The following is a 24,999-nucleotide window of genomic DNA, read 5'->3' as shown; positions in this document are numbered from 1 at the left end:
TCCAAACATGAAAAGGGTGGAAAACGTCTCCCTGTTTTCCATAAGAGTTAGTCATACAGCTGGCACATACTAAAACATAAAATAAAAAGAAAAAAAATCTGTAACTTTCTGAAATCTCCTTTGTCACAATGATTTGTAACTCTTTATGGAAAAAACCACAAGCATAAATAACATCCTCACCACGCGGCCCTCTCCCAGAGAGGTCTCTGTGAAGTGTGTGTGTCCCCCGCAGCCGCCTTAACTTGGGTTGGAATAAGACTCTTCCCTTCTCTTTAAAATTTTAAAAAGGCTTGTTCATTTTGCATTGGTGACTTCTCTTCCTTGCCCGGAAAGTTATCTGGAGAAGAAGGCGGGCATGTTGATCACAAACAGGGCACCTTCACACCCCCCACCCCAGGCGGGGTTTTTTCTGTTTTCCCCAGAAAAGCCTCCGAACTTTCGAAAGCGTCCACCTGAATGGGTAAGAAGCGGCGCTCCTTGCTGGGCTTGGATGTAACCACACCAGAGCTCAGGAACCGGTGACAAATCCTGGAATCACTCAGCGCCCGGGCTCCTGTAACCGTCGGTGGAAACAGCACCACCTGCGCCCGTGCTCGGTGCAGCGGCGTCTGGAGGAGTCGGGGCAGGAGGCGCGCCCGGGGGAGCGGGGGGAGTCCCGTCGCCGTTGCGCAGGGCGCGCGTCCGCAGACGCCGGCGAACTGCTCGGGGAGCAGCGGGCCAGAGTCCCCGAGGAGAAGCCGTCCCGGAAGGCAGCACCGGACTGCACGCAAGGAGGGACCCAGACTGCAGGGACTGGTCTGCACCCCGACACCCGGCGGGAGGGCACGGCCGCGGCTGGCCCGTCTCCCCAGCGCCCAGTTCGGGCCCGCACGCCCCGTCCCCGGGGAAGCCGCCTCGGCCGAGGCCAGGCCGCCGCAGCCCGCGCTACCCGCTTCCCAAAGGGCTACACGGTGGCGGCCGCGCGGCGGGCAGGCGTCCCGGGCACCGCTGTCCGCGCGAGCCTGGCTGTCTGCACCGTGGGCGCTCGCCAGCGGGGCGTGGAAGCCGAGCGCGCGGCCGGGGGTAGAGGAGCGCACCTGCCCTCCGCTGACCCCCGGCGCCTTCCTCACCCCACGCGGGCCCGCGCCGAGGACGTGTGCGTGGTCACTGCTGTGTCGCCAGCGGCCGCAGGCCCTCGTCCCCAGGTGGGGCCTCTCCCCGCCCGGCCTCGCACCTGCCGCCCCGAGCGCTTCCGAGGCCGCGCCGGGCGCCTGCCCCGTGGACCCCCGCCCCGCGTCCGGCGGCTGCTGCGGCCCACGGCCGCGGCTCGGGAGGCGCGAGGGGGCCGCCGGCAGCAGTTCCCCGCGCTGCCCTCTGGCCCCCGCGCCCCGGCGCTCCCCGCACCCGCAGCCCCGGGCGCAGCTCCGCGGTGTCCCGCGTCGCTCCCTCCTCTGCGCGGCGCCGCCCCGGCTCGAGAGAGCCTGCCCTTCCTCGCCGTGCCAGGGCCGCCTGCGGGGCAGGGTCACCGCCCCCACCCGGCCCCCACCCGGTCCCCCACCCCCGCGCCCACGCCGCCACCGCGGCCGCCCCGCCGGCCGGCCCGGCACCCGCGTGCCACTTACCGAAGCTCTGCGGGCGGGCGGACGGCCCCGCGCCCGGCCTCTGCTGCCCTCTGCGGGCCGCGTCCCCGCTAGGTCCCCGCCGGCGGGGAGGGGCCTGAGCCGGCACCTGGGGCTGGCGGGGGCGGGGGCGGGGGCGGCCGCGGGGCGGGGCTGGCTGGGCAGCCGGGGTGGGCGGGGGTGGGCGGGAGGCTGAGCACCGGGCAGAGGTGGCCGTGAGCGGAGGAGGCGGGGCGCGGGCGGGGCCGGTCGGGAGAGCTCGGTCCTCCACTGCGGGGACCACCCAGGTCCCTGCCACCGGTGCCCCCCAGTCACGGGACAGGCTTCCCAGGGCCTTCTCAGGCGTGTGCGTCGGGCGCGGCCCAGCGCCTGCCAGCCCGGCGGGAAGCAGAAGGACCCGCACGATGAGGGGCTCGCACACGTTTTACGTGACCAGAGCCGCTCAGGGACCCTCGGCTGGCCCGCTCGTCGCCCACTGACTGGAGCCCTAAAGTTCACGTGGCCTGTCCATGGCCACCGAGCTGTCCCCGGAACTTCCGCCTGGGAAAAGCCGCCGCCCTTCCAGCGCCTGGAAACCGAGCTGTTTCCCAGACTTCAGGACGTGGTCGGAAGCAACTGGTGAAACGCAAATTGTCAGACCTTTTCCAAGCTGTTTTGGTTAAAGATTTTTTAAAAAACAAATCCTGGACATTCTGAACATTAGCTCACTTTACGGAGTGGCTACTGCGGACTAAGCAGGACTTTCAGAATTTCCCCCCCTTGCTCACATGGTTGTCCCGAGTGACTGTGTTCCACCAAGGAGGGGCGCGAGGCTCTGAGAGGTTAGGACACTTGTTCCAGGATCTAGGGCAGCAGGGACCTGGAGAGTAGCAGGCTCATGGGGCTCCAAGCCGTGTTCTGCACACCAGACCCACCTCTCAGTCCTCTTCTCACTGGAGCTGTCCTTTCCCCGGGGTGGGGGGGGGGCAGGTGCCTGGCCCCCCGGTCCAGGCCCAGCGGCCACCCCAGCTCCCGCGTGAGGCCGCTCCCAGCACGCCAGGCAGAAGTATCAGTCCCGCTCACTGACGGGAGAGCTGCATCTGTCCTGCAGTCCCCGGAGGCGGCAGAGGGGCTGTGGGTGACTGTGGCCATGGCCTTCTGCGGGGCATGGGCCCGCGATGGTGCACCATGAAGAGCCCGCGGCCCGCTGAGAACATACTGGGGATTTGACTTCCCACGAGTGGCAGGATATCTTGCTAAACCCAGTTGACGGGGGTCAGGATGGCTTCCTTGCGACAAACCAGGACTTCTTCAGGTGGCGATAAAGAAAGAGACTCACAGAAGGAAAAGCCCACGAGGAGACATTTACTGCGTGTTCACGGGGACGCGACGAGAACCACGCCTTCGCTATGACCAGCACACGGACGGTCCTCCGGAGTGCTGTGACAGGTCCTGGGACCCGCACTGACCATCCTCTCCCACTGAGTCTCTGAGTGGGGCTGTGGGCGTGTCTCCGAAATGAGCTCGACTTTGGGAGCTTGGGAGGTGGCTGTGCGGGGGGCAGGCAGGGGCTGGGCAGTGTGGAGGCGCCAGATCGGGTGAGGGCAGGTTAATGAACCCTACATTTCTACATAGCCAGCAGTCACTCGCCCCTCAGTACGTCTCAGGCAGCCGGGCCCTGAGCTAGCCCGATGGAGGTCCCCAGGAGGGGCACCTCAATTCCCACTGGCCCTTGGCTGGGCCTCTGCTGGCCTCCACATCCTGCTGTCTCCAGCTATGTGGCCCGAGTCGTCTCAGTGCTGACGACCAGAGGGGACTTCCTTTACAGAAATCTGAACCCACCAGCTTGGAGGACGGGATGCTGTCTCCCTCCATCTACCCTCCTCCAAGTAAAGCTTTATGGGGTGAGAATCAAATCACCAGAAGAAACCACTTCAACAGAGGGAATCTGCACCACCACCACCACCAATGACAAAAGTCACATTCCAGGCACGTCGTGGGTCAGGAGGTGCTCTGGCTGCTCCAGCGTGCCCCTGGCCTCAGGTGACCGGAGGGGCTGTTCGGACTGAGGACCCGAGGTCATGCAGGGCATCCTGAGTGTTAGAAAAACGTTTCTGATTATCGTCTACAAGACAGGCCACAGAGGCAGGTCTTTTAGAAACAGCTGCTCTGTCATGGGACTAAGGTGCTATGTGACAGGGTCCTCCAGAGTCTGGCCTTCCAGAATTCCCCATGATCCTGCCGGCCCCACCTGACCCAGAATCCCATGGGGCCCCAGGCCCTAGGTCCAGATGCCTGCAAGCTGCCTGTCCTGTCTGGAAGCCAGGAATTGTGACCCTGCTGGGGCGTCAGCCCACCCCATGGAGCTGGAGCAGAGTAGGAGCAGGGAGTCATCAGGGCTTGGTCTCCCGTGTGTCCTGTGTCTGCATGTGGCAGTCCCCAGGACCTGTGGGGGGCTCAGGTAGGGAGGGACAGGCAGCAGGTGTGGCCCAGAGCTTTGGCCTCTCCTGATTCCAAGGGCAGTGTCTCCAGAATTTCTCTTTGGAAGGCACAGGGGCACGTTTCCACGGGCCCCCGTGCCTTCCAAAGTGTGTCACGGACATTTTGCTGAATTTTCGCAGCTGCCTGGTATGGCTGCCTTTACTCTATTTTACTGTGAAAACGGGACCCAGAGATGTTGGGAGGCCTGGCAAGGATGGGGCCAGATGGAGCAGAGCACTCAGCCTCCCTGTCTCCCAGCCCAGCCAGACACCGCTGCCCCGGGGGAGAGGGACTGCGCTGGCGTCAGGCCGAAGCTCAGAGGGGAGGACCAGCGGGCCAGGAAGGAAGCGGCCAGAGAGGTGAACCGTGCCCTGATTCACCTTTAACTCGCCGAGCACTCTGTCCACAGCTCCGTGCTTGGAGACAGTGGCCACGGCTGTTGGAGTTCGTCCGCTTTGGGTTTTTGCTTTAGGAAAGGGGAAGTGCCAAAGAGGGGGTTTGTCCCAGGTGACAGATTCGCAAGCAGGTGCCTTCAATCGTGCTTGGTGCGAGGGAGTGTGCGGGAACCTAGACTAATCGTCACCCATTTCCACCCAGTGTGGCTCCGTGTTGGCCTGAGGCTCGGGACCCCTAAGCTGTGAGGCTGAGAGCCCCAGCGGCACCCTGAGGCCCAGAGGCCGGGCCTTCAGAGCTGATCCTCCCGAGAAAACCCAGCGGGGAAAGAGGGGCACGGTGCGGCTGCTGCCTTCCCCGGGGTTTGGGGTGGCGCCCTCGCCTCCCCTGGGGATCCCCCATCTGATGACAGGGGGACAGCGAATGGCAGTTTTGCTGCCCGTGGTTTCCCGAAGAGCCCATCCGGACCCTCTGGGAAGCCGCCCTTGAGGAAATCTCCCTGGGACGGGGCGCCCTCCCTCTGTCCCCCTACCTCTCCGCTGTCTCCTCTCTCTTCCTCATTCCTCTCCCCTCCTGACCCTCCTTCCTCCTTCCTGACCCAGGAGAATAAACACAGAAACCGTACCCTGGTGTGGTGGTGGTTGGAGGTGGGTGGTGAGGAGGCAGGGAGGGTTAGATGAGGGCAGGAGAGTGGGACCCGCAGGGCGGGGTGAGCGCCCTTAGAAGAGAGCGTGCCCTCCCCCCTCCACCCTGTGAGGTCAGGGCCGGCGGCAGCGTCTATGAACCGGGAAGGGAGCTCTCACCGGAGCCGATCGCCCGGCGTCTCCTTCCCGGGCTCCCAGTCTCCAGAACTGGGAGTAGCTGCTGCTGTTGAAGCTGCAGCCTATGGTAGGAACATTGTTCTGGAAGCCCGAGCCGATTAGACACCCCCAAAAGAGAGCAAGCAGGGGCCGCTGGCTCGGAGCTGGCTGGAGCCGAGGCTCAGCGCTGTGGTGCGCTTGGTGGGGACGCAGGGGCAGGCGCGGGCAGGGCAGCCTCACGGGGGGAGGTGGGGGGAGCAGCCTAGCCCCGCGGGGGGCCTTGGGCGTGGGAATGCTCAGGGCGGCTGACTGGAAGCAGGAGCCTCCAGGACTGGTCAGGGGAGTGGATTTGGCTCTCCCCGTTGGCCCCAAGTCAGAGGTGGGGGACGCCGGGGCAGCCGGCTGTTGCGGATCGCACCTGGGCAATTGGGGCTGATGGCTGCGGGCCGAGGGCCAGAGTCCTGTGTTTATATATGATCTGGACGTTCCTGTCTGCGTATCAGGCTCTCACCAGGCTTCCAGGGCTCTCCGGTGATGATCTTAAGATCCCACACCGTGTGCTAATGAAGGAGGGCCAAGGGAGTCTCTGAAATGCCCATCTAGTCTCTCTGGGACACTGGGATTTTAACAGGGGCTTCCAGAAGGCAGTCCACCCATCACGAAATCATCCTGGGACCGCTAGGTCAGGTGGGGCAGGAAGGGGTGTGTTTCAGGGCAGTGGGGAGAGAGCCCCCCCCCCACGCACACCTCTGAGAAGGAGGCAGCCCATGTCCTAGGAGATGCCCCAGAGGAGTCCCCAGTACAGGGCGGTTTTTCTAGAATTTTCTAGTGGGCAATATTATAGTCTCAACTGAGAGCCATTTTGCTCTTAGCGTTAGGGAATATGTGTCTTTTCCCTAAAACCTGAAGAGACACAACTGAAACTCATTTTCTCTGGTTGGCTTGGGACTGCCATCCGTCAGGTCAGTCCTGTCCTTCCTGCTGCAGATACCCTGGCGCCAGGGATCCCCTTCTCATTTGCTGCACTCCAGGAGGTTCCTGAGGACGGCGTCCGTCTTGGGCAGGGCTCCATAAGCACCTTAAGAAAGGTCAAGCTTCACACACTTCCTAAGGAGGGGCGGAGGGTAAGCAAGAAAAGAGCTGTCCGCGTGGTAAAATAATGTTTTATTCCATGGATGAACAAAGGCTACCATGCCACATTCTCACTCCCCCTGCCAGGTCTCGCAGCCGCAGCTGGCCTCCCCCGTCAGACCTCGTGGGCTCTGCAGTCGGTCAAGCCCACTGACACAGCAGAAGCAGGGGCACGTAGCATTCCCAGTGGGTCCTGCTGCTCGGGCCTGGGTCCTCGTCACACACGGTGCTGTCTCGGCCGGACAAATCCGTGGTGGCGACCTTCCAACTGTGCTCACCCTAATGGACATCCAAAACCCTCGTGGCAGAAACCCAAACCCCCGAACACCAAAAGCCACACGGACCAATCTTCTCTGCTGACGGATGTGGAGGACCCCCCGGCAGGACCAGAAGCTGGAGACGTCAGTGCTGCCGTTCCGGCTGTTGACAGGCTCCGAAGCAAACCAGAGTGATGGATAAGGTTTCGAACTAGCACTTGTGGGGAGCGCCGGTCAGCCACCGATCGGCATGCAGGCGACACGGTGAGAGCCGGTGGAGGGGCAGCGCCGTTCCTGTCTTTATGTACAACAAAACGGGATATACACTGCGGGCCGCTGAACCTTGGGTCAGGGGGCCTCCTCCATGTCGACAGGCTGTCCGCACACGGAGGCGAGGGCACCGAGCTGTCCCCAGGGCAGGAGGTGATGACACACACCCACGTATCCCCCCCCCCCGCCCCTGGAGGACACGCCTGTCCCCTGCACAAGTGACAGACCCAGGGGCGGAGTCCACCCTTTGTCTTTTCTTGTTCTTCTTTTAACCAAAGGCCATCTGAAAAGCCTCGACAACTCATCAAGGGGGAAGGGGATGGGCTTCAAGACGTAAGGAGATCGGGTGACTCTAAGCCAAATCCTAATGCAGCTTTGCGGGAAAGAAGTTTTATTTACGACTTTTCTTTCTTTCTTTCTTTTTTAGTGAATGGTATTGGATGTCTTTTTCCCCCTCAGTTTTTTTCTTTTTTGAAATTTCTCCACGAAGTCTCAAGACAGTCTCGAGGGGACAGCAGTTAGTTACTTCTGATCTGTTTCTTTATCCAAATGAGTGCGAAGCCTACACATCGACTGAAGAACGCAAAGCCAAACAAAGTCAAAAAATAGAAAACAAGACAAAAAAGAAAAAAAAAAAGAAAAAAGAAAGCAAGAAAGAACGAAGGGAAAAGGAAGAAAGCAAGAGAGCAATCAAGCACAGCAAAACAACCCCAGGACAGGAGACAGTGTCAGGTATAAACCATAGAAAAATACGAATTAATTCCATAAGGTTAACCACTAGCATTAGCTACAGTAACACTGTGTGCAGCCCCTTAAAATGCCGGGTCTCCTAATTACAGGAAGGAGCAAAGCCAATCTATGGACAAGTACGGTTACGGTAATTGTGCTATGGTGTGTCCGTGGCGCGGTCACAAGGGGCGGGAGGGGAGCTGCGGACAGGGGCGCGGCGGGCGAGCGAGCGAGCGCGGGTCTGCCCGCTCCTGCTTCTCAGCGGGGACCAGAGCGCCGGTTTCTTCTCTGCTGTCCCTCCTTTGCTCCGTTCCCTGGGGAGAGGCCGTGGGATGCACCGGTCACTCTGGGGCCCGGAGGAGGCGAGGCTGCGGTTCCAGGCGCGGGGGAGTCTTCGTGAGCGGTGATGCGTCTCGGCCTGGGAAGGAGCCGGTTTCCAGAGCAAAACTGCCTTCGGGACGCAAGACACACATGCTGTGGGAAGTCACACTTCTTGCTCCCGGCCCCGCCCCTGCGGGCGAGGGAGGCGGGGTCCCGGCTGCGCACTGTCCGGAGGAGCCCCCCGCCCGCGGCGCTCGGGGCTGGCTCCAGGTCAGTCCTCCTCCTCCTCCTCTTTCGCTGTGGCCGCGGGCGGCTTGTCCTGAATCCGGAAGCATTCCACGAAGAAGCCGACCACGGACCGGTACAGGTGCTGGTGCAGGGAGGCACTGTGGAAGTAATGGCTTTCGTCCGGGTAGATCTGCGGGGAAGGCGGAGACACGTTATGCCAGCGGTGGCCCCCACGGGCCTGGGGACACGCGGGGGATGCGAACCCAGCACCGCCCAGACACCGCACGCGCAGGGCTCCGTTTCAGCCGGAGAACCGGACTTCCCAAGCCGCTCCTCCTTCTCTGGGAGGCTCCGCCGGGCACGGTGGGCTCTCAGGGAACCCGTGGGCTAAATTAGGACAGGTTTTGTTCAACAGACCCTGTCCCCGTCTGGATCTGCTGGTTCGGGTTGGATACACAGCCCGGGACCACAGGGGCTCTGGCTCAGGTCTCCAGGCACCAGACTACCCAGAGACGTGGGAAGAATTCTGGGCTGTCTCTGCAACCGTCACCTGCGTGAGGCTCACCCTGGGGCCTCGGGCAGGGACCTTTCCTGAGCCTCAGTTTGCAGCTGTGCCAAGTGGAGGTGGTCATCGTCACAGAACCCGGCTCATAAAGTTTTGTGAGGATTCAGTGCTTGGAGTAAGACCAGACCGCACAGACCCCATGTAATGACGCCCCCTGTCCCCTATGGGTGCTGCAGCGTTTCCACACAAAGGAACCCGTTCTGGCAGGGACTCAAAGCCAAGTCTAAGTGATGGGGAAGCCCACGCGCTTCCCATGAAGCCAGGCTGCCCCCAGCGTTTGTAATCCGGCTTCCTCCATGTCTCCGGAGGATTTGAGAGTACTTCTCAACGATGGAATGGAGCTCTTACACAGACTTTAAAAACGTCTGTACTACAAAAGGACCCAAGAAAGGGTGTACATCTCTCCCGCTCTTGGTCTCCATGCCCTATGCCCTTCCCTGGAGTTGGTCACGGCCACCAACTCGCTGCGTGTCTGTGCAGACATGACCGTGCCTGCAGGCAGGGCCCTGGGCTGGGGTCCCTTTTATGGTCTCAAGTGTGGTCTACGATGCGTCTTGCTCAAAACCTTGCTGACTTAGCTCAGTCTATGCCCTGGGGAGTGACCCACATTAGCACATGGAGACTCACCCTTCAACCTTCCACAGCTATTATTATGTGTCTAGAACGTATTTAACAATACTATAGTGACTCTCAACCTTACCATGATCTGAACACTTCCAGGAGCAAACTCAAAGCTAACACTAACCACGTTCCTTTCCCCACTCATCAACGCTCAGGCCAAACCCTGCCCTGCAGGAAGCTCCCCTTGCCGGCCCAGCCATCATGTGACCCTCCATAGCAGCAGTGTGGGAAGGCCAGGGGCTCAGGACGAAGGCAGGCGGCCGTCCGTGTCAGGGGCTGCCTAGTGGGCGAAATTTCCCATTTACCTCTAGACCTGAAAAGGCCATCGGGGTAAGATGTGTTTTGCCAAGGGAACCCATGATCAGGAAGGAAACGGAAGATGATTCTAGAAGCAGCCCAGACGTGAGCCGCTGGGTCAGTATTTGATGCCAGTGAAAACAAGCCTGTGAGTTTGTTTCGTGGGAAGGGCAGCCCTCTAATGGCTGCTCAGCCACAGAAGATACTGGAACATTCGTCCAGAATTCAGTAAATGTGTGTTGCTGTCCAGAGGGGGCTGGCGGAGAAGCTGCACATGGGAAGGACCTGCACACGGGAAGCCCCCAGCTCTCCAGGAGGCCGCTCGCATCCGCGCTGGGACAACAGCCCCTCCTCACCTGCCAGGGCCGCCTCCAGCCTCACTGTGGTGGGGTGTGGCCGTTTGGGCCTCACTCATTGCCCAGAGATGAGGGGAAGTGCAGTTCTAACCGGCCTTGCACAGGGCTCCAGGGCAGGATGGAGCCAGCATCAGCAATGACTAGAGAAGACAAGCGTGCGCTGATCCGTCTGGCCCCACGTGCCCTGCCCGCCTAGGACGGCCGTGCTGCGGGTGTGTCTGCAGGATGAGTACCCGCCGGTTCCTTTTCCACAGGAGCGTGTCTCTCCGAGTGCGGAGCGGAGACGTGCAAATACCGTACCTGTAAGCTGTAATTAGCCTTCCCCTTAATTAGCTGTGTAATGAGTTCTGCCGTGTGCTGGAAATGGATTTTCTCTGTTAAAAATAAAAAAGAGAGAGAGAGAGGAAAGGGCCGGTTAGTCCCCTAACAGCATGAAGGCAACGCTGAGATGCGGCGTCCTTGGCCCTTACCGTCCGCTGTTGCGTGAATGATCAGAAACTGCTGTCCCTCCAGGGCCGACACGCGGTGCGCCACCTTGGTCATCTGCACACGCGGGGGCAAGGCGACAGGGTTAGTGGGCCCTGCTGCTGGCCAGAGGCTCCTCCTGGACCCCTGACTGAGAAGGTAGCCGGGGGCCTGGGGGCCAGTCTCGGGAGGACTGGGGGCTTTCGGGGTACCCACATGGAGGAGGAAGGGGTGGGAGGGAAGGGGGCATGGGAGCGGTTTCACCCACTGCGGGTGGCTCTGGGCCCTCATTTCCGCCAGTGCCACTGGGGGAGGACAGCTGGCCGGACAGTCTGCTCACGGATCCCGGCTCTGAAACCAGGCCACCCCCCCATCCCCGGGGGCAGAAGTGTGGCCACCACCCGCCGCTAAGAAGCACCACACGTGACACCCGCACAGTCCGTTCTGTGGCCATGGAGGAGCAGGTGGCATCAGGGGACTTTCTGTTGCCCAACCGATGGCTTCTTTTCCCAAAAATGGAGCCAGCCTTGGGGAAGGGGACCAGCAGTCATCTGTGCCCAACGAGTGTGGACCCTGGGACAGACCCTCTGGCCATTGGAAGACTTCCCTAACTCCGTCTACGCCCCTCGGGTGCCAGAGAGGGAAATGGCATGGACCTGGGGGAGGCCCTGGTTCCCTCAGCTCATAGCCTGGAGGAGGGTCTTCTCAGAGTGAGTCTGGTGGGGGAGACGGAGGACACAGTGGGCCTGGGGAGGCAGTGTGGGTCCCAGAGCTGGGCAAGGGGCCAGAGGGATGGGACCGATCTCACCCGATTCCCCCTCCTGCCAGGCGTCCAGGGCACCCATACATACCTCGTACGCCCTGTTGTCAAGTCCATGCAGACCCAAGTACCTCTCGGAAAATGCAGACGCTGGACACAGGCAGAGGAAGGCAAGTTACCCGGGGTGAGGCTGCGCAGAGCCCCAGACGCGGGGGCGCCCCCTTGCAGGGCAGATGCTGCTTCTAAGTCACCCCTCAACCTGTGGGTTTTTGCCCGGGGAAGCAGACAGCACCGTGCTAGCGTTCGAACATGCTAGAGTTGGTGGTCGGGTTTAAGCAACAGACCATATCTCCATCATCTGAAACCTCAATAAAGAGGGTAAGAGCCCTCCGCCCCCCCAACCTGTCCTTTGTTTTCAACGTGTAGGAAAGACAAATCCTAAAGAGCAGATTTTCATCCGGATTTGCCTTTGTTTTTTCTTTTTTTAAAGACGAGACATGTCCCATTTTAGCTGAGACCCTGGCTCCAGGCTCAGGTTCTGGGTGAGGAGCCGGTGTCCACCTAGTCAGGACAGTCGGGATGGAAGGAGCTCCAGAGGCTTCTGCACCCTGGAGTAAGGGGAGGAGGCCGTGCAGGGGCGCCTGGGTGGCTCAGTGGGTGAAGCCTCTGCCTTCGGCTCAGGTCATGATCCCAGGGTCCTCTCTGCTCCGCGGGGAGCCTGCTCCTCCCTCTTTCCCTCTCTCTGTCTGCTTGTGATCTCTCTCTATCAAATATATAAATAAAATCTTAAAAAAAAAAAGGGCTACATGTCTTCCCGTGAGAAAATTAATTTTAAATCACTGAAAGGTTGAACGAGAGGAGGCCTCACAGGACTGTAAGGGCAGGATTGCATGAGAACGCTTCCTGAGAATCAGCGCGTCCTTTGTGAGCGTTCTGGCTGCGGGAGGCAGGGGGCTAGGGCCGCTGGACCCTGTGGCGCCCGAGGTGCCGAGCTGGGGTCCAGGGGTGGGTATAGCCAGGGTCCTGGTACCCTTGGCAGAGCAGCGACCAGGAACCCTCTCCATTTCTGATCCCGTTAATCGGGCTGCTTTGTGCAGTGTCGCTGGGGTTCACGGCCCGGCCTCCCACAGCCTCGGCCTGCGAGCCAGTGCTCAAAGCCCATAAGGAATACCCTGCCACGTGTTTTTAAAAAAAGCATGAAAAAATAAAACAAATAAATAAATAAATAAAAAAGCACAAATGTCAGCAAAGCACCCACAAGGAGAGAAAAGGGGCCTGCCGACCAGGACAGTGTGAGAAGCCTCGAACCCCAAAAGTGAGCCCAGAGACCCATGGTGGCACTTGGCAGAGGTCCGGTTCCCACACGCGGGGGCCTGCCCCGTGTCCGCTCGCCCAGTCTGCCATCCCAGGCCCCGTCCCAGGCCCCGTCCCAGGCCTCTGCCTCCTGCCTGTTCGCCAGGCAAGGTGCTGGCCGCGTGCCACCTGCACCCCGGGAGACGGCTGAGTGCAGCCCAGCTGCCAGGTCCCCACCGGGTCGCCATCAGGTGGCCGTTCCCTCAGCCACAGCCCCCCACGGCCCTCCTCAGGGAATCCCTGCCCAAACAGGCCCCAGGCCCCAGACACAGAGCCCGAGCAGTGCCCCTGCCCCAATTCTGGGGACCGAGGGGATGAGGCCCCCGTGGGACAGCAGCCAGGACCTTCCCGCCAGCACGCCCGCAAGGCTGCTGCCCCAGCAGGGCCCCCCACGCCAGGGCCTCGCTCCGGGTCTCCTGTGTCGGGAAGGGGACACACAGGCATCGGTGGGCTGACCACTTCCATCTAAGTAGTGACCTGAAGCCCTCCCTCCCCTGCCCCGGCTTCTCTCCGGGTCACTCGTTAGCCGCCGGCCCCCGGTGGCCTCCCCTTGGCGCGGGTGTGCGCAGCGGGGGCAGCAGCTGGGAGCGTGGTGACAGGGGAGCTCGGGGCCGGGCCGGTGGTCTCAGGACCCTTACCGTAGAGCTTGAAGTCCGTGATTGGAGAGAGAGCAGAGCCACAGGTGAACACCGGAGCCTGGTTTTCCCCCTTCGCAGGGAGGATGTAGGTGCTCAGATACCCGCCGTAGTCCTGGGAGAGAGACAGGGGGTGAGTGGCTGGACCGTCCGTGACGCCCGCGAGAACCGCGCAGATGGGAGCTCAGCGACTCGCATCACTTCTGTTAGAGAGTGAAGACCGCGACAGGCAAACTCCATCCCAACTAGATACACCGGACGCACGGCCTCTCCTCTCGGGGTCCCATGTCAGGCAATGTACAGATGACGGCCAAGACCTCAAAGTGATCCTGAGGCAGGGTCGACGAGGAGCCTGCGTCAGAGGGCCCGGGCACCGGTCTGCCAGGATGCCCGCGTCAGCGTGTGCGGAGACAGGCGTCACGCGGCCGTGGGACACGGCAGCTCCTTCAAGTCCTATACTGCCCTGAGCTCGGGACAGACAAGCAAGACCCCTGCTTCACCCGGGCCGTCCAGAGAGGGCACAGCCTGACCAGTGATCTGCCATGGGCACCTCTGAAGCCGCCTGGCTCAGGTGTGTCCCCTCCCCCGACACGGATGGGAAGCTGTGATGAGCAGACGTGGGAAGGGGCAGGAGCAGAGCCGCAAGGGAACCAGGTGTTTTCTCCTGGGGGCCTGGGGCTGTTGAAGAGGCTGTGTGTGTGCATGGGAGTGTGTACTGGTGTGCGTGTGCATATGCACGTGTGTGCTCATGTGTGTGTGGGACTGTGTGCGCACGTGCATATTTGTGTGTTCACAGGTATGTGTGCATGTGTGTGTGCTGGAGTGTGTGTGTACATATGTGTAATGGGAGTATGTATGCATAAGTGTATGCACAGGAGTGCGCGTGTGTACTGGGGTGTGTGTGTGTGCGCGTGCACGTGTGTCTGCTGGGGTTGGAGGGTCGAGGGTGCAGAAGCCACAGGCCTGACGGAGACGACGGGGCAGGCCCTGCCGCGCCAGCCTCACTGCAGAGCTGACCCTTCAGACTGCGCGCTAGTTCATCACCATTTCATGCCGTTCCTGCCACAGAACAGGGATATCTTGTCTTAATGACCATAAAAGCATCTTTTTAGTTTCTAGTTTATGATATTCACAGTCAACGGAATCGGGAGGTCCTCATGTCATCCCACCACTGGTTTCCAAACACCGTGGACTGACGACCCCACACGCCGGCGGGGGTGGGGAGCACCAGGACCCCTCACTCCCGGCGGGTGTGGACGCAGGATGGGGCAGCCCCGTCGAAGACCGTGTGGCGGGACGTCCTCTCCCATGTGATGCAGCAGCCACCCTCCTCGGCATGTATTCAAAGGAGCTGAAAACTCACACGCACACAAAACCTGTGCCTGGAGGGTCACACCAGTTCCACTCACAAATGCCCAAACCCAGGAGCAGCCGAGTGTCCGCACAGGCGCTGCTCCTGGCACTTGACTGTGCTGAGAACTAACGAGAGCTGGAGCCACGAGGCCCGGGACCTCAGGTACAGGCGAGAGAGGCCGGTCTGGAAAGGCTGCGTGTGCGTTTGAGGAGGAGCAAGCACTGACCAGAGACAGGCCCGGGCCGAGGGTCCCCGCCTTGGCCTGGCCTGGCCATCCACCCGTCCCGTGTGGGTATAGCGGGGTGACAAACACTGACACCCAAAGTCACACTACGAATGATCCCAGTGGCTCTGAGCCCCTCACAGGCACTGAGTGGTCCCCGCCAACGGGGCAGAGCCTCTAGGACTCTGTGCCCGTGCTCTGGTCTGTCCCTGAGCCCGAGAGAGAAGCCATCGGGCCCTCCCCTCTGCCACCTCACCTCCGGAGGGGCCCCCGGAGGCCGTCTGGGGTCAGCACGTCCCAAACGTATGCTGCCCTCTGAGAACGCTGGGCATGGAGGCTCCAGGGGTAATGACCTAAGAGGTCGTCTCTGGGTTACGTCTTCAAGCCTCCACCTGCCATGAGGTCACTGTGGGGTGACCTGTGCTCTGACCGCGCTCCCAGAGGGAAGCCGGGTCTGTGCATGTCCCTCTGTGCCTCACTCCCTTGCAATCAAGAGGCCATGGATTCAGGCTAAGAACGGGGGTGAGGGGCGTGTGCCCGGGTGATACCAGCTGCCCCCACGGGCCTGCCTTGCAGCCTGGACCTCCAGCCCGTGGCTCTGGGCCGCCCTGCGGAATGGGAACCGCCTCCATCCCTCCTTCCGTGCTGGCAAACCCGTAAATTAATGTGGTCCTGATCATGGAGATACACAGAAATAAAGACCCCTGCTGCCCTTGCTTCCCGGGGTACCACACCAGGCACCGCGGCTTCCCTAAGAAAGGGGTTAGGGACCTAATCAAGTGCTCTCACGGGGTCTGGCTTCTCATTCTTCCCTTGCACACCCAGAGACAGAAACTCTGAGGCCTGAGCGGGTCGAGGGAGGGCCCCTTGCTGGGATCTGTCAGCGTCCAGCATCTTGCTTTTAGCAGAGCTGTCGCTCTCACGGCACGAGACCAGAGACCTCCCAGACAAATCCCGTCAGGGCTGGGTGAGGGGGCTGGGCAGGGCTCTCGGATGGGGGCGGGGACGGGGGCGCCCCGACCAAGCTCGGCGCGGGCTCACCTTCCCAAACACAGCCACGCGCGTCTTGTCGATGTATTGCTCCTTCAGCATCATCCTGCAAGGCCAAAGGAGAGAGGGGGTAGTGAGCGCACCCCATGGGTTACGGCCTTTCCTAGCGCACGGACACGGGCAGTAAGTCCACACTGAAGGCCTCAAAGAGCCCGGGTGAGAACGGTCTGGGTCCCTCCGATTTGCCGACCCAGAGCCGGGACTGCCGACCCAGGTCTCGTTCCGGAGACCAGGCGCTGTGGGGTTCCTGTCCTCAGCTACCATCTGCTCCTCACTTGGACCGTGGGACTCCCAACCGCCCCACACTCTAGGAGGGTCCTTTGGGATCTGCCTGAAGAGCAGACCCTGGCTCTGTGCTAAGGGGCTTGGAGTCAGGCGCCGGGCTCTCCCCGCACCTGCCGTGTCCTTTGTCCCCAACTCCCACAGGGGCCCCCTGCCTTGTGCTTCCTGCCTTGGACGCTAGCAGCTTGATGGCCCTGCCGGAGCTGCCCGGGTCCTGCCTTGCCCTTGCCAGCCTCTTACCACTCCCTCTGGCATCCCTTGTATGCCCACAAAATGGCAGGAACCTTTCTGGTTTCTGGACTCTAATTCGGCAGTGGGGGTCTTGCCGCCTGCCGGCAGATGACCAGCTGCTTCCTGGGTCTCTGCAAGTTGCTTCCCTCCTGTGTGTGCCCTCCGCCACCCCGTACAGCCCCGTCCCCCCATTCCTGCACCTGCTGACCATCCCCTTGCTTCTGTCTTCTGGGTTGTGCTGGTTGGCCGGAGCCGTCCCTGACAACTGCCCTCCTAGACCAGAACTGAGCCTAACACTCTGGGTACCACGTCCTCAGAGCCCACACGTGGAGGACCAGCCCTCCTCCCCAGCTTGGAGCGACGCTGTCCCAGATCTCCTGATGGGGGAAGGTCAGGAAAGAATGTCAGAAGTTGGGCCTAGAGGCCACCAGGCCCACAGAAGCGGGAAAGAGGAGGAGGTTGGAATCGGCAGATGACGAGAAGATTCTGTGCTTGAGCAAAGTGCTCTCAGGAGCGCGAGCGAGATTCGGGAACGAGTGGGAGCTACCACGAGTAGGTCCAGAGGAAGAGTCTCAAGAAAAAGACAGAGCAACACCTCCAGAACTGAAAGATGCCGACGATGGTGGGGCACGGGGTGAGCGACCTGCTCCGTAGTGAGCCGCGTCCCCCGTGGTCCTTCACCCCCCAATACTGATGTAACGAGACACGGTCAGGGTGCAGAACGGTGAAGTCCTCACCCTAACCCTAACCTCGTGCTGCAATGACAGCTGGGCTCCGGCCCGGAGGGCTGGGCGTGGCGGCCTCTGCCGGACAGGCCTGGCGGGAGGGAGCAGGAGGAGGGCCAGGGACTCTGTTGTTGCTGATTTCAACAGTGGTTACGGGTTAAACTCCGAAAATTACAGTCAAGTCCCAACCCCTAAAACCTCAGAGTGAGACCATGTTTGGAAATAAGGCCACCAGATGTAGGTACTTAAGAAGAGGTTAAAGTCCGTGCCCTTGATCCGGTGTGACGGATGTCCTTGAAAGAGGACAGACCCAGAGACCCAGGAGGAGCGCCATAAAGAAGGAAGATTATAGTCACGTGTCTGCAAAGCCAAGGGACAAGGAGCAAAGCCAAGGGACGGTCTGTGGGGACCACGGAGCGAGGAGTGAGGCACATGTACCACGACGGGCTCCATCCCGACTTGAGAAATGGCTTGGATTTCCACCCTCAGCCTTCACCCTCCAAATCCGCGGAACCGTGGGCCTTCAATGACCCTTTCCTCTGATCACTGAGCGACTCACCTCCTGACGTCAATGCCAGAAATCTCGATACTGACCCTCACTGATAAGGTACTCCGGAATCTTCCAAGGCTGGTTGTTTTTTCCAACATCAACTACTTTTGTCATCTTGTACCTGTATTTTCGCCGACAAACCAAGCAATTCCCACGTGGTGACTTGTCTTCTGGTGAACAGTGGAACCCCAAGATCAAGGAGAGCCCGATTTCATGTGCGGGGAGCACTTGGTATTGCTGGGGTGGTCTGAGGCCAGCAAGAGCCAAAGTGAGTCCATCATGTGCTTATCTTTACGGAGCACATCCTGAGATCGGTTCCACGCTGGTCTGCAGAGGCCCTGGGGGACAGGCCTCCAGCCCTCTAGAAGCACGGTCTACTGCGGAAGGGGGCCAGCATGGGGACGCGGCGTGATGGGACACCTGCTCGCTGACTGCTGTGGCCACCGCTGAGCCGGCCACGGGGAAGCCAGGAGCTGGTCAGCGTGGGTGAGACCGAGATCAGGAGAACATCTCACGGGCGGCGGCACAAGGTCCGGGTGAGCGGGGCTGTTCGTCTTCAGGCGGGGGGGACAAGGTCAGAGAAACCTCCACCGTGTCTGTGCCACCTAGCCGTGCTCCCAGCCACCGAACACAGCAGGGCCCTACAGCGAGCCGCAGTGGCCGGGCGTGGGGTCCTCCACTGGCTCTCTTGGCAACGGGCTCCCCATCACCCTGGTGGAGGCTCTCAGAACCTGGCTATCCCTGGGAGACCCCCTTCCCACCTGGCCCTCCATCCCCCCACCCCCCCACCCCTGCACAATGGCAGAGTCCCCTGCAGCCTGGTGTCACCCATGCCCTGGCATCCTTCACAGACAGCCCCCGCCCAACCCTCCGGCTGAGCCAACCCAGGCACCCTTCTTGGGGGACCCAAGCTGACACAGGGGCCACGGCACCCTCAGAGTGGGGGAAGCTCATAGCCCAGGCTTGATTTGGCAAGAAAGAGGAGCCAACGAGGGTGAGGGGAGAAACACGGCCAGTACTTCTGTCCTGCTCTGTGTGATGGGGGCAGGGGGCACAGCACCGTGAGGCTGCTGACCCGTGGGCCCCGGGACAGAGGCACGGAGGCGGAAGAAGACGGGACAGTCACACAATGGGCTGGGGACCACCGCCAGCCGCATGTTTTCTTAAACTTCTGATAAAACTGGGTTATCTCTTTCTGAAATGAAAACACAGAGGCCCAGACCCTAAATAAAGCTTGGTCGAGTGCTCTGTGGCTTGAGACATCGGGACCTCAGCTTCCTGCACGTCTTAAAAAGGCTGTAAGGTTTTCAACGATTTATGTGTCGTGTTTGCAAGCCTCGGTGGCCTAAACATGGATGCTATTTACTGTCTTTCCAGAACAGGTTCTGCCTTGTTTTTTGAACAGATGGCCAGATCAACTCCTTATTTTTAGAAAACACCGTGAGTGTGAAGCAACCCTTTGCTGTCTTGTTCCCGTGCTCGGAGGGGAGCGACCAGACCTAGCCAAGCACCTGCAGGGGCACGGGCTGCCGGTGTGCCTGAAGGACGCTGCGACCTTCCGCCCGGGCCTCTGGGGCAAGGCGCTCTGTGCCCCATGCTCCACAGGACCCGTCAGAGGGGGGTGGGCGAGGAGGGGCACCAAGGGAGGAAGGCTTTGCCTCCATCTTGCAGGGCAAGCCCCATAGCCGCTGATGGAAGTCCCACCCCACATCCAAGCCCCCACGGGACCCCTGCCCTTTTCCTAAGAAGCCTTCCTTGGCGGACGCTGCTGGCTGCCGACCTGGCCTCCACCTTGTCCTCCCCCTCCCCCACAGAACCCTAGAGACCTACTGTCCACTTTTCTTCCCGTTCCCAGCTACATGGGGGGACCCCCTAGGACTCAGGGTGACAGCCCACACCTCTCTGGCCAGTCATGGGTCCTGGATGCTGGACTGGTCAGGGGCATGTAAGGGGAGGTTTGGTGGGTGCTTCTGGGGAAGCACCTTCTTTTCTGGAAGTTTCTGGAACGGGCTCCCTCCCCAACCTGCCAGAGGTGAATGAAGCAGCACGGACTGAGCTGCTCCTGGCAGCCGTCCTGCGAGCAGGAGGAGAGTCAGCTCTGGGGGAGGCCGAGAAGCCTGGCTGAGCAGAGCGACGAGAGCGCCCGGGTTTTGGGGGGCACTGCTGAACCCCGAGGCCTCCCGTCGCTCTGGACTTCCAGAGCCGGTATAGTTCCTTATTTTAAAACCATGTTTGGGGCACCTGGGTGGCTCAGTGGGTTAAAGCCTCTGCCTTCAGCTCGGGTCATGATCTCAGGGTCCTGGGATCGAGTCCCGCATTGGGTTCTCTGCTCAGCGGGGAGCCTGCTTCCTCCTCTCTCTCTCTCTGCCTGCCTCTCTGCCTCCTTGTGATCTCTGTCAAATAAATAAATAAAATCTTAAAAAAACAAAACAAAACATGTTTGACTTTGCCTGCCTGTGTGTTAGCTCCCAGGCAAAAGCACCCTAACAGATACCCTTCTCTAACCACCAGCTCCCAGAAGCTGCCCCTCCCCTGTATTTTCTGACAGGACCCTGGGCACATCGCCGGGTCTCCTCAACCAGCTCACGACGGCCTAGAACAGAGAGGACCGCCCTCCGCTCACTCACCGCTTCCCCCACTTACAATGACCTAACTCAGCCCACACAGGGGCCCCCGACCTTTTCAGAAACAATGTCACAAGTCAGGAAGGTGAAATGTTTCCGACATGCAGAGCACGGAGACACGGCAAGAGCGGGGACGAGACAGCACGCTTCCTCGCAGCCCTCCAGGGCACAAGCCTTTGTCACCTGCACACCGTGTCCCCCTGTCCACGTGCCCGGGGGCCGGCGTCCCGCGCCCCTCTTCGCAGGGAAGACGACGGTCGTCACCAGAGGCCCCGTTCCATGGGTTCCCCAGCCCCTCCGTCGTTCCCCAGACACAAGCCTGCTGACCGGCCGAGCGTTTCAGCAATATCTCTCGGCGGCTGGGGCACGTCCGCGCCGCAGTCCGCGGGCCGGCGGACCGTGAAAAGTCTCCCTGCCCGCGGGGTGCGAAGGCTGGCGCCGGCCGGGAACGGGCTCTTGATGTCTTTTTTCCAGGACGACAACGAAACTCCCCTCGTTTTGAGCATCTGTCCCCTGGTGCTCAGCCTCCTCCTGTCCTCTGCTGGTCCCTGCTCAGCGGCCAGCATGCACGGTGACGCGAGACAAGGACGGGCCACACTTTGGGGCCAAGCGGGCTTTTCTGAGCGACCCCCCGGGGGGCCAGGATCCTTTCCTCTGTGCCACTCCTGTTGTCCCGTCTTCCCTGCCTCCCCGCTCTCTCCCTTGTGATGAATGGCGAAGACGTGTGTGTGTGTGTGAGTGTGCGTGCACACGCGTGTGTGTGCGCCTGCGACCACGGCAATGCGGAGCCAAGCTGGTCCCACCCACAGGCTTGGCACCTTGATTTCGTCCACACATGAGCTCCTCGGCGGCTCGGCGGAAACCAGTGTAAGAGTCTCCGGAGAACATTACTAGAAGCCCCCGAAGGCCGCCTTGGAATCGCCCACGGAGGGCTGTGAGCGTGAGCAGATTGCGGGGGACCCCGCCGCCGAGCAGCCCCATGACCAGGGTCCCCCCCACCCCTCCCGCCGGCGCCCCTGAGGGTCCTCACCGCACGGCCTCCATCTGGTCCTTCTCCTCCAGGGCGCCGAGCCTCCGCCCCACCTCGTGCAGGAGCTTGGTCCCCTGGAAGCCGCTGCCCCGGCCGTCGCACTTGACCACCACGGCGCCGTGGCTGCTCACCAGCACCGTCTCCCAGGTCACCGCGAACTTCTCGGCCACGCTCTGGCTGCCCGGGGCGCCGTCCCTGGAAGAGAGCCCGCGGCCTCGGTCTGCGGCGAGCGGCCGGCCCCACGGACGCCCGTGTCCCCCGGGTCCCCGCGCAGGGGTGACGGGCCACCTGCCACGCCTCGTCCCCGGCGACTCGCCGGCCGGGATGGGGACCCGGGTGCCACGCTGAGGCGCGGGCGACGCTCCCGAAGTCTTTTCCCTCTTGGTGGGACCGAGACGAGCAGGGATGCGCCAGCCTCTCCGCGGCAACAGCGACGGGCGGCCGCCGCCCCGAGAGCCAGCTGGCCGGGCCCGGGCCTCGGAGGTGACAGCTCCTGCCGCCCCCACCGTCCTGGTTTCCCCGGGGACCGAGGGCGTGAGGGCGAGAGGGCATGTCTGTGTGTGTGAGACGTGTGTGAAGTACGTGTAGCTACGTGTGATGGGTGTGCAAGGTGTGTGTGAGGGGTGAGAGCTGGTGTCTGTGATGAGTGTGGATGCAGGTGTGTGTGCAAGACGGGTGTGTGACGGGTGTGGGAGGGGTGTGCGGTGGGAGGGTGTGTGAGGGAGGGTATGTGAAGTGTGTAGGGGTGTGTGTGCAGGGATGTATGTGAGGTCTGTGTGAACGGTGTTTGTGTGCGTGTGTGTGTGAGGCGTGTGTGTGACAGGTGTGTGAGGTGTGCATAAAGGTGTGTGTGGAAGGGGTGTGTGAGACGTATGTGTGTGAGGGGTATGAAGGGTGTGGGGTGTGTGTGAAGGGGTGTGTGAGGCGCGTGTGTGTGGGTGTGTGAGGCGCGCGGACGGTTGTCGGCCCACGGCTAAGCCTGCCCCACAGTGAGGGGAGCGGGTCAACGCCAGACGGAACCGACCCTGGGGTCTAAGCCGGGGGCAGCTCCATGGCGGCTCCGTGGGCTGCCACGGAACCAAGCCCCAGGCCCAGGAGCAGGCTCAGTCCGGTGCTGCGACGCGCACTCCGGCGCGAGCTGTCCCCGCGGTCCTGTGACAACGCGGCTGCCGCGGCTCTGCCCCGGCCACCTTCCACTAAGTGCGCGGGGGCGGCTCCCGGGAGGCCGTGGCCAAGCTCAGCCCCCCACGTGCTCCGCGCCCGGAGAGAGCACACACGGAGGTAAAGACAGGACGCGCCGCACATCTGGGTGGCGTCTGCCCTTAAAAACCCCTCCGCGTGCCCGGTGTGCCCGCGTGGACTCTGCACTCCGCCTGCGCCTCCTGTGGGACGTGCGCCCTTGGGGGCCTCCGCGCCGCGCCCTTCGGGGCTCCCAGCCCAGCCTCCCCGGCCCCGGCCGGCCGAGCCTGTTCACAGCCACGGTGGCGCCGCCTGCCCGGGAAGACCTGCTCGGGTCTCGGACCACGAGTGGACTGTGGCGAGGGGTACGGGGCCCCCCGTCTTTGGTCGTCGGGGGCCCTGACTGCGGCAGGTGACCCGGCCTGCCTCCCGATCTGCTTTCCAGCCTCCTTCCTCATGCTCGTCTTTCTCTGAAGAGTTCCGCTTGGGTCCCCATGGTGTCACCGGGTCCCCAGGCAAGCACCCCGAGGCGGCGGCGACGGTACTCACAGCACCAGCAGCAAGGGGTAGTGGGCGGTGTCGGTGAAGGTCGCCGGCTTGAGGATCTGGACGGGCAAGTCTAGGCACAAACAGAACACAGGGCGGCCCGTCAGGGCGCAGTGTGCCCCAGGAAGGAAGGGCGCTGGCCACGGCGTGCCACGGAGTGCCGTGGAGGCCCCGGGAGAAGGAAGGACACTCTGGAGGGGACTTGGTTGGGGGGTCGCCCACAACCCCGGGGCTGGCCCTGACTTTTACCGCAGCGACTCTGGCCTGCCGAGTGACCTCAGGCAAATCGCCCAGCCACCTGGACACTGAGCTTCTCCAGCTGAAGCTTAAACCCAAGCTTGCAAACAGGGCGCCGAAACCCAGAGAAGCCTGGAAGGCCGCAAACCCTTGTCCGCAGCCGGATTCCAGGCCGGAGAAAAGAAATCGCAAGGGCGCCACGAGTCTCTGCCTGCAGCGGTGCCGAGACACGCACCTCAGTGGGGATGGACATCGGGGGGGCCACGGGGATGGGGACGGGATGAGAGCGGGGCACGGGTGGCAGCCCAGAGGGCAAGGCTGGGAGCCGGGGCGGCCTCGCCGTGTGCAGGTCGGGGCCGGCCCCCTGACTGCCCGCAAAGCCACCGCCAGGGGACAGCGAGAGCGGAGGCGAGCGGGCTGTGGCACGAGCTCCTTCAGATCTTGGCCCGGCAGCCGCGCACCCGGTGTGGGAGGGAGGGGGCTCCGTACCAGTTTCTTCTGCCCCCTCCCCCCAAACACACCTTCCTGCCCAAGTTAGAAATTGTTTATTGATGTTAACTACAGCCCAGATTAGCAATTAAATTGGAATTAGTAGCTTTTTCACCACGATTACCACGGATACATCCCAGGCTGGGGGGCGGGCTCCGCCGCCGGCTCGGACCAGGCTCTCATTACTGATTCTGGCCGAATGTTAATGGCTTGCAAATTGGATCAATGGCCCAGGGACCCGCACAGAGGCAGGCGTCTGACTTCATCATGCAACATCCATAAAACATGGTCTGGGCTGCGCTCTGCCGCTGATAAGCCCGCGGGCAACCTCAGCCGCGACTGGCTGCGTACGGGGCTGGGAGCCCTTCCTGTAGACGGACTGTTTCCCGAAGGAAAGCCTGAGCCTCCGGTGGCATGAAATGAAAAAATAAAACATAACCAGACAGGTCGGGAGGAGCACGTCTGGCAGACTGTGACCCCAGAGGGGTGACGTTCCGGTGGCAGTCTCCGCACACGCCTGCTTTCCGAGCACCTGCGAGCATATCCCACCCACCCAGCACGGAAACCTCACACAGGAAGGAACTCCAACGGCAAGGGTGGAGAGTTGAAGATTTGTTTCTAAAGGTCTTCGTCTGCATTTTCGGAGGGGATGGTGTTAGGATTTGGGAAACTGCTGGGATCGCGTGTGTGGACTGGCGTGGAGAAGGAGGTCAGCGGGCCCAGGAGATAAAGAGTTTTGTAAAGAAATACGATCTGGCCTCACTGGCTGCGATAGGAAGCAACGGACACGGGAAAATGTGGCGGAATGTTCCAGAAAAAGTACTGCCGGGGTTGGGGGTGGGGCAGGAAGTTGAAGTCTGACCACAGAGGGCCTCCAGGCCAGCCGCACAGCCTGTGCAAGGGCCCTGTGGTGTGCAGTGGGAATGAGCGTGAACGATGAACCCCGTGCTGTCATGTTGCACTGGAGCCTAGAAATGTGGAGCCTGTCTCGAGGTCTGTAGATAGGCCTGGGAGGTAGCAGGGGTCGGAACCAAAGTGTGGAAATTGCTTGCCTGTGTAATCAGCCGTCCTGCCGTCCTTCTGTCCTTCCATCCCTCCCTCCCTCCGTCATTCACCCATCCCCTGTCAATTTAAAATCATCCTGCTTTTTGGTTCTTCCCTACAGAAGAAGAAACACATAGTTTAAGGTTCTTATGAATTTGAGTCTGTTCTGAGTAATTGGATGCCAGGGTCCGTGTGG

At 61.4% G+C, this 24,999-nt stretch overlaps 2 protein-coding genes across 5 annotated transcripts in view; one reads left to right on the top strand and one right to left on the bottom strand.

The window, feature by feature from the left end:
- Window positions 1-456: 456 nt before the first annotated feature.
- LOC122905480 (translation initiation factor IF-2-like) lies at window positions 457-1,673 on the top strand. Its single transcript, XM_044247042.1, has 2 exons — window positions 457-492; window positions 576-1,673. The coding sequence occupies exons 1-2, from the start codon at window positions 457-459 to the stop codon at window positions 1,671-1,673; spliced, it is 1,134 nt and encodes a 377-aa protein (XP_044102977.1).
- A 4,727-nt stretch (window positions 1,674-6,400) lies between these two features.
- Window positions 6,401-24,999, bottom strand: part of DPP6 (dipeptidyl peptidase like 6) — a 791,001-nt gene continuing 772,402 nt past the window's right edge. For all 4 annotated transcript variants that reach the window (XM_044246903.1, XM_044246901.1, XM_044246902.1 and 1 more), the window contains exons 19-26: window positions 23,037-23,106; window positions 21,309-21,503; window positions 15,858-15,912; window positions 13,243-13,354; window positions 11,343-11,401; window positions 10,497-10,569; window positions 10,327-10,400; window positions 6,401-8,377 (exon numbers count right to left, since the gene is read on the bottom strand). In XM_044246903.1, the coding sequence (XP_044102838.1) occupies window positions 8,231-8,377; window positions 10,327-10,400; window positions 10,497-10,569; window positions 11,343-11,401; window positions 13,243-13,354; window positions 15,858-15,912; window positions 21,309-21,503; window positions 23,037-23,106 (785 nt within the window). In that variant the 3' untranslated portion in view covers window positions 6,401-8,230. The remainder of the gene's footprint in view (window positions 8,378-10,326; window positions 10,401-10,496; window positions 10,570-11,342; window positions 11,402-13,242; window positions 13,355-15,857; window positions 15,913-21,308; window positions 21,504-23,036; window positions 23,107-24,999) is intronic.

The sequence above is a fragment of the Neovison vison genome, chromosome 4 (assembly GCF_020171115.1).
Source record: "Neovison vison isolate M4711 chromosome 4, ASM_NN_V1, whole genome shotgun sequence".
NCBI lineage: Eukaryota > Metazoa > Chordata > Mammalia > Carnivora > Mustelidae > Neogale > Neogale vison.
The sequence above is the reverse complement of the archived record's forward strand: the minus strand, read 5'-3'. Positions and strand labels throughout refer to the sequence as shown.